This window comes from Natator depressus, chromosome 1, assembly GCF_965152275.1.
Source record: "Natator depressus isolate rNatDep1 chromosome 1, rNatDep2.hap1, whole genome shotgun sequence".
Taxonomy (NCBI): Eukaryota; Metazoa; Chordata; order Testudines; family Cheloniidae; genus Natator; species Natator depressus.
The window spans coordinates 230380701-230397608 of NC_134234.1; the positions used below are offsets into that span (position 1 = coordinate 230380701).

The 16908-nt window shown below is 38.1% G+C and overlaps 1 protein-coding gene across 11 annotated transcripts in view; it reads right to left on the bottom strand.

Annotated features, from left to right (window-relative positions):
* C2CD5 (C2 calcium dependent domain containing 5) overlaps window positions 1–16908 on the bottom strand; it is a 128291-nt gene that overhangs the window by 72572 nt on the left and 38811 nt on the right. For 8 of the 11 annotated variants that reach the window (XM_074937613.1, XM_074937622.1, XM_074937648.1 and 5 more), the window contains one exon: window positions 8465–8573. In XM_074937613.1, the coding sequence (XP_074793714.1) occupies window positions 8465–8573 (109 nt within the window). Of the gene's footprint in view, window positions 1–6426; window positions 6493–8464; window positions 8574–16908 lie in introns of all 11 variants that reach the window. The other 3 variants (XM_074937607.1, XM_074937630.1, XM_074937660.1) reach the window with 1 other exon arrangement.

Below are 16908 nucleotides of genomic sequence, written 5' to 3' on the forward strand. Positions count from 1 at the left end.
GTTCCTCAGGGATCAGTTTTTGGGACCAATCTTATTTAATCTTTTTATTACTGACCTTGGCACAAAAAGCGGAACTGCGCTAATAAAGTTTGCGGATGACACAAAGCTGAGAGGTATTGCCAATACAGAGAAGGACCAGGATATCATACAGAAAGATCTGGATGACCTTGTAAACTGGAGTAATATCAATAGGATGAAATTTAATAGTTAAAAGTGCAAGGTCATGCATTTAGGGATTAATAACAAGAATTTTTGTTATAAACTGGGGACGCATCACTTGGAAGTAACAGAGGAGGAGAAGAACCTCAGAGTATTGGTTGATCACAGTATGACTATGAGCCGCCAATGTGATACGGCCATGAAAAAAGCTAATGCGGTCTTGGGATGCATCAGGCGAGGTATTTCCAGTAGAGATAAGGAGGTGTTAGTACCATTATACAAGGCATTGGTGAGACTTCATCTGGAATGTGTGCAGTTCTGGTCTCCCGTATTTAAGAAAGATTAATTCAAACTGGAACAGGCACAGAGAAGGGCTACTAGGATGATCCGAGGAATGGAAAACCTGTCTTATGAAAGGAGACTCAAAGAGCTTGGCTTGTTGAGCCTAACCAAAAGAAGGCTGAGAGGAGATATATGATTCTCTCTATAAATATATCAGATGGATAAATACCATGGAGGGAGAAGAATTATTTAAGCTCAGTACCAATGTGGACACAAGAACAAATGGATATAAACTCGCCATCAGGAAGTTTAGACTTGAAATTAGCTGAGGGTTTCCAACCATCAGAGGAGTGAAGTTCTGGAACAGCCTTCCAAAGGAAGCAGTGGGGCAAAAGACATATCTGGCTTCAAGAATAAGCTTGATAAGTTTATGGAAGGGATATGATATGATGGGATAGCCCAATTTTGGCAATTAGTTGATCTTCGACTATTAGCGGTAGCTATGCCCAATGACCTGTGATGGGATAGGATCTGAGTTACTACAGAGAATTCTTTCCTGGGTGTCTGGCTGGTGAGTCTTGCCCACGTGGCTCAGGGTTTAGCTGACCGCCATATTTGGAGTCAGGAAGGAATTTTCCTCCAGGGCAGATTGGCAGAGGCCATGGGGGGTTTTCGCCTTCCTCTGCAGCGTAGGGCACGGGTCACTTGCTGGAGGAGTCTCTGCACTTGAAGTCTTTACACCACGATTTGAGGACTTCAATAGCTCAGACATAGGTTAGGGATTTGTTACAGGAGTGGGTTGGTGAGATTCCGTGGCCTGTGTTGTGCAGGAGGTCAGACTAGATGATCATAATGGTCCCTTCTGACCTTAAAGTCTATGAGCACAAATCTATGAGCACTATTGCTTTATCATCCAGGCACAATGAATAGTATAATTTAAAAACACCTTCAAATGACAGCATTACCTTAAAATAGAGCTATCTCTGTTAGAAGATAAAGCCTGTCTTCTACTCTCCATATTATTTAAGTGTATTTAGTATATAAACAGTATAGCAAAACCAACTACATACAAGCTCTGTCTAAAAGATTAAACAAACCCAGCTAAGTGCACACCTTAAAAATGAACACTGATCAAGTATTTCAATATCTAATAAACCAGAGACCCACAAAAATGTAGGTCTGGAAGGGACCTCAATACGTCCTTTAATCCAGTCCTCTGCAGTGAGGCAGGATTAAATATTATAGATCATCCCCGACAGGCATTTGTTTAACCTATTATTAAAAACCTCCAATGATGGACATTCCACAACCTCCTAAGGTAATTTGTTCCAGTGCTTAACTATCCTTTCAATTAGGAAGTTTTTCCTAATGTCCAACCTAAATCTCCCACTCTGCAATTTAAGACCATTACTTCTTGTCCTGTCCTCAGTGGATAAGGAGAACAATTTATCACCCTCCTCCTCAAAACTTTTTACATACTTGAAGACTGTTATGTCTACCTTCCATCTTCTCTTCTCTAGATTAAACAAACTCAATTATTTTTTCAATTTTTCAAATTAGGTCAATTTTCTACACCTTTTCTCATTTTTGTTATTCTCCTCCGGACTTTCTCCGATTTGTCCACATCTTTCCCAAAGTGTGGTCCTCAGAACTGGACAGAGTACTCCAGTTTAGGCCCTATCAGTGCTGAGTAAAGTACAATAATTATTTCTCATGTCTTGCTTCCAATACTCCTGCTAATACACCCCAGAATGATGTTTGATTTTTTTGCAACAAGATTACATTGTTAATTCATATTTAGTTTGTGATACACTATAACCCTCTGATCTTTTTCTGCAGTACTCCTTCCTAGGCAATCATTTCCCATTTTGTATTTGTGCAGTTGATTATTTCTTCCTAAGTGTAGTCCTCTGCATTTGTCCTTATTGAATTTCATCCTATTTATTTCAGACCATTTCTCCAGTTTGTCAAGATCATTTTGAATTGTAATCCTGTCCTCCGAAGAGCCTGCAACACTGCACAGCTTGGTATCATCTGCAAACTTTATAAGCATACTCTCTATGCTATTATCCAAATCATTTATGAAGATATTGAATAGAACTAGACCCTGGACAGATCCCTGTGGGACCTCACTTGATATATACTCTTTCAGCTTGACTGTGAATCACTGATAACTATTGAGTATGGTTTTCCAACCAGAAATTCACCCACCCTATTGTAGGTTTATCTAGGCTATATTTCTTAGTTTGCTTATAAGGTCACATGAGACAGGATCAAAAGCCTTACTAAAGTCAAGATATCTCTCGTCTACTCCTTCCCCCCATCAACAGGGCTTATTATCCTGTTGGTTTGACATAACAAATGGCTTTGGGGCAGGAATCAGAAACATGCTATCCTAAAACTATTTTATGAAGACTATGCATAGAATTGCAAACACAAAGGGACTCAACTTCTCCTACTGACACCAATGCAGAATAGGAACTCTAAAAGTCTTATATAGAAAGAATGCTATACACAGTAGTCAGTAAGAAAGAGGCAACTTACATCAGCACATAGTTACAGAAATAAGATGGATTTGTTCACAAGGATATGTTACCTCTACATTTCCTATGCATGCTTAAGTTCCTGATGCTCTTACACATTATGTTCACAAAGCCTCCACAGTCACAGCTGTTGGTGCCACAGTATGCTCTTGTATAAAAAAGGCAAGGACCCCTACTCTAAATGTCCAAATCTAATGCCCAGTGAAGTTAATGGAAGCATTTCCATTGACTTCAATGGGAGTTGGATCAAGCCCTAAGCGAGTATATATTAACAAGCTTTTGCAGTTCTTTAAAAACACTGAATAAAGTACTACTGCATAACGTCAGAGTTACATTGTTTAGTGGAGTCAACCACAATTCTATTCAACAGAAAAGGAATACAAGCCTGAATAGCTGCAGTATCCCTAGAAAAATTAAGGGTAGGACATAAACATTTTAAGATAAATCTGGAGTGGAATTATGAATATATTTGTTTTAAAAGAAAATATAGATAAAGCAGGAAAACAGCAGATAGAAAAACAAGTGGAAGGAAAATCTGTTACGTTGAATAGATTGGAAAAATTATTCAAGGATCGTTAATGTTTACAGAGTCATTTCTGTAATGCTGCCAAGGTCAATCAGACCTTGGGTTATCTGCCAGCTCAGTTCTAGTTGCATAAATAAACTGCCTGTGGGTAGTTTTAACTACACATTTAGCTATGCTTTCCTGAAAGTTTTCTAAGGTTTATATTCAATGATTTCTGCTGGGCCCATTCTAGTTCTTTTCTAATTGCCCTTTTGAGGCTTGCACATATTTCCACCTTTGCCCCATCATCCTCTATCATCTTAGGTCTGATCCAAAACCCAATGAAGTCAATGAGGGAATTCTCATGGACTTCAGTAGGCTTTGATCAGGCCCCATATTTCCAAACCTAAAGAGTCCGTGTGTATGAATAGTGATGTTATGCAATAATGGGTAAGCAGTGATCTGCCACTTTTTCATTTAATTATGCAAACACAAACTGTGATCTTTGTCATAGTGGTGCAACTACACTGACTTAACAGAGTTTTGTTGGTGCACTGAAAAGAGAATTTGGCCCCCAAAGAATTTATGCAATGCTTTAATTTAAGGAGAGTTTTAAAATTAGTGTACTTAGCTCCTAACAGAATCACTTTAAGCAGAGATTAAAACGAAATAAACTGTCTCTTTTTTAAGTCACTGTTTACTGAATTATAAATCTTGAATCTAAACATACAATGAAAAGAAAGAAAGGACTAACATCTGCCAGATAATCTAGCCACTGAGTCAAAATTATCTGTAAGGAAAGTAATGAAGATTTCCAAAGTAAGAAATAATCTCATTAATTTCAGGGTACATCTGATGTACAAATAAACATTGAAACAACATTGTCATTAACCATAAAAATGAAAGGGAGATTCAACCCTCCAAACCATGTCTGTAGAAAATTATCATTTTTATTAAATATTATAAAAAGGTTAAAACCCACAAATTTTACTAACTAATTTTGGAGAGCCGAAGGTCCATTTAGATGTAGAAAGGATTCTTATCACTCACTCCAGTCACATAACCCTCTGACAGCTGCCTTAACTCTGAATAGTCACACCAGCACACACCAATGTATCAGCTCAAATCAGAGATTTTAAAGAAAAAGGCTACAGGTGCTCACACTTAAAATCTTGCTGTTTCTACATGTTCTGATGTTTGACAGCTATGAACATGTTATGCCATTTTCTGTTGTACTGAATTTTTCATTGTCCCACCTTTGAACACCAGATGGCAACATGAAATGCAGTTCATATGTACACTATAATTAAGTTTGATTACTGTGAAAGAAAACCCTGTTTATATGTTTAGTTACTGTATCTATGGGATCAAATCCCAGTCAAGCCAATCCCCCATCACCTCAAATACAAAACTAGACTTCTGGAGGATTTTCAAACATCAAAAATAAGTTTATAAAGAGGTATTTTGGGGCTAGGAAGATAGGAAAATAATAGGGGATACCCTAACACTATTTTCTCCTTTGTCTTTCAGGTCACTGGAGTTAAGGAGATTCTGTTGGAGCAGTTCCCTGACAAGGAAGACGAAATGGGTGTTAAAGCGTGTTAACAAACAAATGAAAACAAAACAAAAATGTGAATATTAAAACTATATATAATTTAGTACATGGAAAGTGGTCTCTAATCAACAACTTCCTTTCACTTGATGATGACTCTTCTCATTCAGTTTGGCCTCAGTACTGCCTTTGACATGATGGATCAACTCAGCCCACTGGATCTACACAAAAGTGTCTTAGATTCCATCCTGTCATAGTTCTGCTCCTACAGTACCTAACTGTTTTTCTTCCATTATCTGGTGCTGCTTCCTCTACTGTACCAAGTTCTTCCTCTTCTTCTATGGAGCCCCTCAAAGTGGATTCATTAATTTGGAAATATTACAGGTCCACTGACATCTACAGGTAAGATTGTACTATTTATGCATAGCCCATAATAAGGAATGGACTGCAGCTGCACTGCCCTAAGCAAAGCAACAGGAGGTAAAATGTTTCCCTCAAGCTCCCAGATGCTCAGAGGCTCCTTACTCACCACTACATCTTTTTATGTGGCCCATTCTAAAAACCACAGCAGCTGGCAAGCTCTGCTGGCCAGTGTGTGAGATGGAAAAGCCATGGCTTTGCCTTCTCCAGGGCATCTTGTACCTCCAGAAGAATATGAAAGGAGTAGTCCCTACACTTCCCCCAGCACAGGGACTGGTATTCTACCTGGCCCTTATGAAGGCCTCACTTCCTCCCACTATGCACCCACATATGGACCTGGCAGAATCTGGGCCCACGGTTACAAAAGAATAAGACTTTTGCCTTTGAATTTTTAATAAATCAAAACCAAACAATTACCATCAGGAATGTCAGCTTGACGTGTTTACAAAACAAGACTTATGAGCCAACACACACTGGACTGCTCCCCTACCCTTTACTTTCTAAGTAGTAAGTTTGTCCTCAAAGTCTCTTCTTTTAGATCTCTTTTGTGCAAACATATTCATCCAATATCTGAAGTCTTTGGAAGAAGTACTGGAACAGGCTAGAAGTAGTTGTGTAGACAAGAATCCATCCCCTTCCCCAAAAAAAACGTTGTTTATGATTTGATTTCAACTGTGACATTAAATTGAAAGCCACTAAAATCAACTGAACAACAACTTTTCAGGTTGATATTAAATAATTCTAGCAGTACTATTTTATAATAAAATATTGTTTTGCATTTTGATAATGTATGGAAAACCTTTTTAAAAGAATATTATGACAATTAGATATTGATTTATTTGGTGGCTAAACAGATTTAAATTTGAAATATTAACCTAATTAATGATCCAAAACATTTCTAAGAACTTCACTGAGCTGCCATAATTTCTGTCAGCATATGTAGTACTGAATGACTAATAAAATACCTGAATTGAAACTATTCCAGTCTAGCAGTTTGTATGATCTTGTGTTACCCATAATTCCGACAAAGGCTGAGTTCAAAACAGCAAATTAGTAGGTCAGTTATAGGAGCAGAATAGTGAAAAAAACCACTACCAACAAGAACACAATTGACAACACCACTCCACAGGAACTGGAAAGACACAGACAGCAGAGTTAATAAGAGGTTGAAATAGAAAGGGAAGAAAGTAAGGAGCATGCTATAGCACTCGGCATGATCAAGTGTACAGTATATAGCAATTACCAGATTTTTTTTCCCAAACAACCGTTTTAAATGTTCTTTCCTTTTCTATATTTTCCTGTTTATTTACTTGGCAGCTTATGTGTTTCCTTTGTGAGGAATTGAGTCAAATTATTATTTGACTCAAAAGCTGGTTAAGATAGTTCCCACACCAGTTATTGGGGTTTCCAAATTGTTTCTCTCTCTCTCTCTTTGGCATAATACTGAATTTGACAGATCGTAAATCCTACATTCACTTGTCAGAAGCAATCAAAGTTCTTCAACAGATGCTGTTAGAGACATTTTCGTGTGCAAACAGAAACTATTTAATCAGCATATGCATCTACCATCAGTTTTGCTCCTGCTTTCAGGCAGTCTGTTATCAAATGTTAGTCAGTAAAAAAGAAATGTGCATAGTGCAAGACGTTATTTCAGAAAATATCAGAATATAGTTGATCTCTCTCCCATTCCTTCAAAGAAAGCTTTTTGCTCTGATGCAGGCTTATAAGTAACACACACAAGTTTTTATAAAGAAAATACTGATAATTTATTACACTGTAAAATAATCAAGGATTTATTAGTATCCCATTTAAGGTAAGTATGTAAAGCCCCAAGCTAACTGCAAGTCAGGGGAGCTGAGGCCATACATACATAGAGTATATTTATCCTATAATGCATTAAGATATTTCTTTTCATCTTCTAACTATTGCATACATAGGAATAAAACAAAACCTTAGAAGATTACAGGCAGGGAAAAGAAAATGTGTGTATTTAGTCACTTCAAAAACCCTCAAAAAATAGTTTTCTTACATTTAGGTCACTCAAGGATTTTGTTTCACATTCTGTTACATTTTATTGAGTCTTAAACCAATAACTTGAAGTTATCTAGACCCATTTGCAGAAATCATAGATAGTGTGGGAAGTCAATGACAGGGAAAAGATTGAAAAAAAAAAAGAAAAAAAAAGACTGATGCTTGAAAAAGATGCATTTGCAAAAATTTTAAAAGCTAATTACTCCTGGCTAGTGAATGCAAAACCACAGTAGATGTTATTTTTCTTTAATCTGCCTCTGTTTTAGGGGCACTGACCAACTCAAATCTTTTATTTTTAGGCATTTTTCCATTTGATTCAGCAAATAATACCAAGATGAAATACTAACGGCCAAGAGCTACTTAACTCTGATGAAAGAATTAGAGCTTGCAGAATGCATTAGGCGTTGGAGTTTCCAAGGAAAAATTATCTACAGAAAATTACTTTAAGGTTTTTACTTCTTGCAAAATAAAAAGTTGTTTCTATTTATATCACTTAACAGTTAAAAACACAGGATGAGCTAAACTGTGTGGCCAATCCTTAAAGATTTGAAAAACTGCTGGAAATTAAATAAAGTATAAAGTTAACATGAAGGATTTCATCTGCTTTCATGGCTTCCAAATAAAAAGTTTCATTTCAGAATTGCATCAAAGTTAACACTAAACCTTGACCAAAAATTAACCCACAGCTTCAAAATCCAAAGGCATTAATTCTGGTTCTACATTATTAGGTTCACAGTCCCTTACTGCTTCATTACACCAAAAACATTAAGAAATAATTGCTGAAGAGTTTCTCACTAAAAATCTTTTTCCTGCACGATTAATATTTTTCAAATTCTCATTCTTATCTGGAAAACTACTATGTTGTTTTAGTATATTTTTTTAATAAAAAAAACAATAGAAAACAAAAACACCCACAGAAATGCAAGGTCACAATGAGACATGACTGAAAAAAGATTTCTTTAGTTAACATACCAGGATTGTGGATGCGGTCCAAAAGCTTCACAGAGCGTGCACTGACAACACCACCAACGTGGACAAGGAAGCCAGGTGGAAAGGCCGTCAAGGTAAAAAAGGGAAATTCCTGTTAGGATTAAAAATATAAACAGCAGGTGATCATCTGTAAAACACTGCCGTCTGCCAATCAACATGCAGTAATTTATTACGCTCCTTGAAATATAGGCAAAGCATTAACACTAGGCAAAACGCTTATTTTAAGCTTATTATGCACTGTATCACTTGTATGACATTCAAGGATCCAACACAATGTGGTATTAGCAAAAGTATTCTAAGCAGTAAAATTACTTTTCCCCCATAGATTTGCATTCGGATATGGATATTAATTAATAACTCAAATCTTATTAAAATGTTGACTTTACAAAGCCTATATTAGCTTTTTTTCTTTAAAGGTACACTAAAAGAATGAAATAAAAATAATGTTATTTATTTTCTGAAGTGATGAGGCTTAATATTTAACTTACTCATGCCTCTGCACTTTTTAATGCTGGCTGCTACAACTGAGGGTAGTTTGGTATCCAAATTTTGAGTGGAACTGATTTTTGCTCCTGCAAGCATGAAGAGCGCATTATTAGATAAAGTGCATCTAATATAAATGCCAGCAAAGACTGGTCTGACAGCACCAATGGCTCTAGATAAAACAAAAATTATTCACGTCTTTAGAATAAAAGTGTTAAAGATTTTGAAGTACAGTTATTAGACCATTCTTTATTAGATTAAGAAATGGTCACTATCACCAATCATTCTAAATTCTTTTCCTTAGACACATTTTTTTTTTTACTATCTGTAGCAAAAATGAGAAAGCAATACTCCTCTATGTCCAGACCACCTAGTCAAGACAGCCTCTGTGAGAAACAAGGCTGAGGGCTCGACATAGCTTTTCACAATGTATGTGCAGTAAAATAAATTCCTCACATTCAAATGAGATTGGGCCCAAGATGGATAGATTTAATTTTATAATTATAAACATACATACATACTGAAATATAGCATACTTATGGGGGAAAGAAGATGGGTTTCCATCTGCCAATTCTAGGCGCAGAAAGGCAAGAAAATAAATGATTCATGCAACAATGGTTATTTTATATAGTTTTTATGGATTAGGTGTAAAAAAAGAATATTGTAATTTTATATGAGATTCCCCTTTTCATACATTTTAAAGCGACTGCCTAAATTAAGCATTCCACTCGGATTCTAGTCAACTGACAAAGTGCATCTTAAACAGAGACTATCAAATCTCCTGAGGCAATGAGTGGCATAAAAAAAAAAACCCTTTTGTCCAACAGAAGCTAAATGTAAACTTTAAACCCCAGTACCCCAGAACTTTTATAATCCTTATTTTATAAGGACAGATCCATAGGTTTCAGGGAGTGTAACTCCTTCCTTTTATTTCAATGGGCTTCCAATCAGTTCCTTTAAAGATTAAGATTCAAACCCTGGAGTCACCCTAGGGTATTGCTGAAGACCAAAAATATTGCATTTCTGTTGTATGGAGGCATTAGAAAGCAGAGAGATTACAAAACCATATACAGCTACTTGTAGACAAATCAGAGGACTGGTCAGGGTACAGACAGTGGGTTTGGAACCTGCCAGGATCCAGTGGATTACAATAGTTTGTGGAGGGAGGAGCCAGGCAGCCACTACTACAACACAGTGTGTGCAGATACTCGATGCAGAGCCCTGTAGGCTGCAAGGGGGAAGATTCCAGGCCATCAATATCTTTCTAGTGCCCTCACAAATCTCTTTCACTCTGGCTTTACATAAGGATTGGAATGTGAACCTTTGAGAAGTATATTGATATGTATTTTCTTCCATATAATTCCATATCAATCTATATAACATTATCTCTTCATAAAACTTTATGTTGATAATTGACAGAGTTTTGCTCAGTTAAACTTTACTGGTTTTAAACTCTAATGAGGCTAGATAACTAAACTGGCAGAAGAGCTTTTCTATTGAGGAATGGACATGGTATTTTAAAACATTTCTATTTTACATGCATTTTAAACAGTTTTTTAATTAAATTTAGGCCATACTATGTTTAGGTTATATTAATACAGTATACTATAAACACCAAAAGAGATTATTCTTACCCACCACTGAAAAACAAGCAGACCTCAATTATTATGCTTTTATCCATCTGGAAATGTATAAATTACTTCTGTCTTTTTTTATTCCTTTTGATAAAGTTATTTATTAAAGGTAATTTTTAGTTTATTTACAGTCTCCTGACATTTCTTCTGCAGGAATAATCCATAACAACATATGATTAAAATAAACTGTAAATCCACTAGTCACTCGTAAATTTAAAAAGAAAAAAACAGGAATATTTTTAGTCAATGTATATTATTTATGACCCCAGATCATCAAGATACCTAAGCATGTGCTGAAGGGTCTACTCAGGTACTGCAAATTCTGTATGTGCTTAGGTATCCTGCTGAACTGAGAACTATATCCTGTCAGATTAATTCTAGACACCTAAACAAACCTATGTAACTGTATCCAGGAACCCGCAGTATTCTCAAGTGCTCTTATTTTGCTAAGAGTGATGTTAGATGTTATTTTGCTAAGAATGATGAACACTGAGGAAGTTTCATCTCATTTGTGAGGTAAACAACTTGGAGTGCCCGTTGCCGATTGTTTTATCCATACCACATACTGTATCATCCCCAACTGTATGTATTAGTTTGTATAATACTGCAAAATTTTGAATGTATATTTTTCACTGTACAACCCGGTCAAATATAGATCTCATAGTAACCACTGTTTTATAATATTTCAGTAGTTCTTTCCTCTTCACACTCAGGCTGAGGGTGGTGGAGGTGAGCCGGGGCAAGGAGCGGTTCCCCTGCGCCTCCCGCCTTCCCCCGGGTTTACCTGCTGCAGCGCAGGCGGCCGTCCTCGCGCCCCCCCCGCCCCAGCTCACTTCCACCTCCCTGGGTCTGAGTGCGAAGCCACTGCCTACTTCTCAGCCCGCCCCGGCTTTCCGCGCGAACAGCTGATTCGCGGGAAGCCTGGGGTGGGGGGCGGAGAAGCAGAGAGGGGCGGCACATTCAGGGGAGGAGACGGAGCGGAGGTGAGCTGGGGCCGGGGTGGGGCGGGGAGCTGCCGGTGAGGGCTCTGCACCCACCAAATTATTCCCTTGAGTGCTCCAGGGCTGGAGCACCCATGGAGTCGGCACCTAAGGCGCCACTTTTGGCCAGTTAAATTTAGAAGCCCTTTTAGAACCGGTTGTCCCTCGCGGAACAACCAGTTCTAAAAGGGCTTCTAAATTTAACAACCGGTTCTAGTGAACCAGTGGGAACCAGCTCCAGCTCACCACTGGCTGTGGTAGCACAGGTAGCAGTAAATCTGCCTGAAACCAGCAGGCATGTATTTTGCACAGAACAGCATAAATACTGGAGGAATACTGGCACTGGTTGAAAGTAATACCTGCATCTAGACAGTTACTTTAAAACTGCCACTCCTGGTCAATTTGATGAGCTTGCAATAAGCTCTTCATTCATATTTATGTATCATATACTACTTCTACAATGTCTATAAATGTAAGAGTGTGTGTTTCTAATCATTTAAGCGTGTATGTGTAAGTACTGCGACAGACCCAGACCAGTCAAGTGCAGGAGTCTGGTTGAAGGCAAATATACTGGCCACTGGATGAATAGTTTTCTGTTCCCTGAGTGACCAGAGCAGGGGCTGCCCTAGAGCAATCAGGAACTTGCTAGAACCAATTAAGACAGGCAAGCTAATTAAGACACCTGGAGCCAATGAAGAACCTACTAGAATCAATTATGGCAGGCAGGCTAATCAGGACACTTGGTTCAAAAAGGACCTCCATCAGTTAGTGGGCGGTGCACAAGGAGCAGGGAGCGAGAAGGCTTACTACTGGAGGACTGAGCAGTACAAGTGTTATCAGGCTTCAGGAGGAAGGTCCTGTGGTGAGGATAAAGAAGGTACTGGGGAGGCCATGGGGAAGTAGCTCAGGGAGTTGTAGCTGTCACGCAGCTGATACAGGAGACGTTGTAGACAGCTGCTATCCACAGGGCCCTGGACTGGAACCCGGTGTAGAGTAGGCTCAGGCTCACCCCCACCCCCGCTCCCTATCTGAGACAGGAGGGGAACTCCCTATCTGAGACAGGAGGAGTTGACCTGGTCTGAGACACACACACCAGAGGGGAAGATCTAATTTGGAAAGGGATCTGGCCTGTCTCCGACCCAGTAGGTGGGACAACAGAGACTGCGGAGATTGTTCTCCATTTTCCCCATGCTGGCCAGCGATGATGTTAGCTAAGTGAACGGCAGGTTTGAGCCTCTACCAAAAGCGGCCAAACTGAGGGCTGCTGTGAACCTCTGAGACGAGCAAATCTGCCAGAAAACGCAGGACCCACCAAGGCAGAGGAGGAACTTTGGCGCAGTACACAAACAGAAAATACTGAAAATACACTAGGATGACAGTTCTCTAACTGTGCTCCATGGAGACCATTTTATTTGAAAATGAAGCAGTGGTGATAGAGGGTTCAGAGAAGTGATCCACAGAATGAAAAAGTTGCAGAACCATGGCACTGGTCTGAGCTATAATCATTAGGATTGCACAAGTGTAACTGAGAGCAGCATTTAGCTCCCTTTGTAAAAAATGTGGGCTTAATCCTGCACCATTAAAGTCATCTGGAGTTTGTCCACTGAGAAGGATAGCAAGAGGGTCAAGTCTTATATACAAATAGATACAGACACTTGTACAAAAATATGTACGAAGTATATATATTTGTACATAAATATCTACACAGAGCTGTGTTACAGTTGCAATTACTGTGAATATACATCCTGTCACTGAAAACATAATATAAAAATTAATATACGTGTATATAGAGAGGATAATACAAAGACAGCTGTATATTTTCACAGCAGAATTGCTATCAAGATTATCCCTAAATCAAATGTTGTTGTTTTGAAGTTCAGGTTACTTGAGTAAAAAAGCCAACAATATGATCCCTAAAAAACACAAATTAGGGTTCCCATACATCCGGGTTTTCCCAGACATGACCTCTTTTTTGGCCCGCTGATCTCCATCTGAGCAGATTTTTGAAGTAAGAGGAAATGTCCTGGATTTTTCTTTGCGGACCAGATGTTGCAGCTCAGAAAAAGGAGTCTCTGCACCCCAATTGGTCCCTCCCCTTTATCCGCAGTTGCCAGTTCCTGTTCACCCTGCCAGATAAGCGGAGCTGCAAAGAGCCTCTTGACTGGGCCGTACTCAGGGCTGGGGTTACAGGACTAGGCCCCAGCTCCCCATCCTGGGGAAGAGAAGAGGCCCACAGGGAGGCACTGACTGACACACTGGCACCATGTCCCAGGCCTGAGCCAGCCACCATGCCACCGAGACAGGGAGCACAACACTGACCCCCATCTCGAGTGTGAGGCCACAGATACCCGCTCTGGAACCCCCTCAAATACCCCTTCCCAGTACAAACACCCCTCCAGAACCCCCCCAAAATCCCTTCCCAGTACAACCCTCAATACATCTCCAGTACCCCCCAACTGTACCCTTCCTCCAGCAGCGCCTTCTCCCTCTGCCCCCCAGCAGTGTCCTCTATTTGGGAACTTGAAATATGATTACCCTAGTCCAGATAAAGGAACCTTCTTTAAAATACCCTAATACTGAGACAGCATATCAACAAAATTGCACGAAGAGACTCTACATTTCCACAAGAGACTTTTCTGCACTTCCAACATATAAAGAAACAATGTACATAGCAAATTTACTGAGACACATTTTTCTAAACGCAATATATTAATGCCATCTTAAGCAACACTGACCAGTATTTACAATTTAGGTATATAATCTTATACAAATGTAGGACAATTTATAAGCTCCTGAAATCCTTTCAGCTACAACTTTCCCTCTCTACCTGCCCCTGGTAATTTTTTGATGCTGCAGAAAGATGGGAAATGTGTAGCTAAAGGTATCTCAAACCCAAGGCTCTTGGCAGTAGAATACTATCACAGTTACAATACTCAACTAGTATTCCCCATGCTCTGCTCTATCCCTAAAGGTATAACCTTATATAACCCCTTTTTATTAGGACTGTCGATTAATTGCAGTTAACTCACACAATTAACTCAAAAAAATTTATCATGATTAATCGCAGTTTTAATCTCACTATTAAACAGTAGAATACTGACTGAAATTTATTAAATATTTTGGATGTTTTTCTACATTTTAAAATATGTTGACTTCAACTACAACATAGAATACATAGTATACAGTGCTCACTTTATATTTTTTATTACAAATATTTGCACTGTAAAAATGATCAAATAAATAGTATTTTTCAATTCACCTCATACAAGTACTATAGTGCAATCTCTTTATCGTGAAAATACAACTTACAAATGAAGATTTTTTTTTTGGTTACATAACTGCACTCAAAAACAAAACAGTGTAAAACTTTAGCGCCTACAAGTCCACTCAGTCCACCATTCCAGAGTACATACTTCCATGCTGATAATGCATTAATTAAATTGGTGACTAAACTCCTTGAGGGAGAATTTTATGCCTCCTGCTCTGTTTTATCCGCATTCTGCTATATATTTCATGTTATGGCAGTCTTAGATGATGACCCAGCACATGTTGTTCATTTTAAGAATACTTTCACTGTAGATTTGCCAAAACGCAAGAAGGTACCAATGTGAGATTTCTAAGGATAGATAATAGCACTTGACCCAAGGTTTAAGAATCTGAAGTGCCGTCCAAAATCTGAGAGGGATAAGAAGTGGAGAATGCTTTCAGATGTCTTAAAAAAGCAACATTCTGATGCGGAAACTACAGAACCCGAACCACCAAAAAAGAAAATCAATCTATGTCCTCTGGAATGGTGGTTGAAGCATGAAGGGACATATGAATCTTTAGCGCATCTGGCACGTAAATATATTGTGATGCTGGCCACGACAGTGCCATGCGAATGCCTGTTCTCACTTTCAGATGACACTATAAACAAGAAGCGGGCAGCATTATCTCCTGCAAAGGTAAACAAACTTTTTTGTCTGAGCGATTAGCTGAACAAGAAGTAGGACTGAGAGGACTTGTAGGCTCATTGTTTTGTTTCTGAATGCAGGTTTTTTTGTACATAATTCTACATTTGTAAGTTCAACTTTCATGATAAAGAGATTGTACTACAGTACTTGTAATGGGGGAACTGAAAAATACTATTTCTTTTGTTTTTTTACAGTACAAATATTTGTAATAAAAAATATACAGTGAGCACTGTACATTTTGTATTCTGTGTTGTAACTGAAATCAATATATTTGAAAATGTAGAAAACATCTAAAAATATTTAAATAAATGGTATTCTATTATTGTTTAACAGCATGATTAATCGCGATTTATTTTTTAAATCACTTGACAGCCCTACTTTTTATAACATGATTCTTCTTCATTAGGTATTATAAAACTATGTGTTATTAAAACAGTATATATAATCAAACTCTCACACTGAAACGCTACAGGTGCCTGGCATTTTCTTGATCTTTTAAAAATCTGGTTTTTCAGACACTTTTTTTATTGAAATGATAGATCTACAGCCAAAGAGTATCTCAGATGCTAGCACAAACAAGGGCACACAGGGAAAAGCTTTAAGTGTTTATTTTCAAACTGAAGCCTTACAAGCAAAAACTATGTACTTGTATTAAAATATAAATGAAAATTGTAAATGAAATGTACAATCATGCCAAATATTAGTTAAGCAGAAGTATGTTGGTTTGCTAAATGTTCTTGAAATTAAAACAAAAAATATCAAAACCCCACATCAACAAGATCACAAAGAAATCTGGCAAAACCTTGCAAAAAAGAAAACACGATTTTAAAATGATTGTTCAAAATTAGAGAAGTCCTCAATACAAGAAAAAAAGAGCTCGAAAAAAAAGGTCACACAATATTTTGAAACATACCCGCCTTCGACAGAACCTATGAGGAGATCCTTCCTTAGCAATGGACAACAAAATATGAAAAGACAATCATCCACTACTCATATAAGTAGCTATTCATTAAAAAAAGTATATTTCACAACAATTTCTGTTTTTGACTGGACATACATTTGGCTTCAAGTATGTAATTCAGCTAAATCAAAGCCCTTATTAAATGAATAGTGGTCTCCATTCTCTATTCCTCATGAGATCTTCTGCATCATGACCTTGTCTACGTTAGATCTTACTTTTTTTTAATATAACTTACATTGCTCAGGGGTGTGAATAATCCACACCCCTGAGCAACATAAATTATACTGACATAAATACCAGTGTAGACAATGTTATAGCTACCATATCTGATGGGAAGTGGAATAATTAAGCTGATGAGAAAGCTCTCTCCCTTTGGCTTAGAGCATCTTTACCACAGCTGCGCCACTGTAGCACT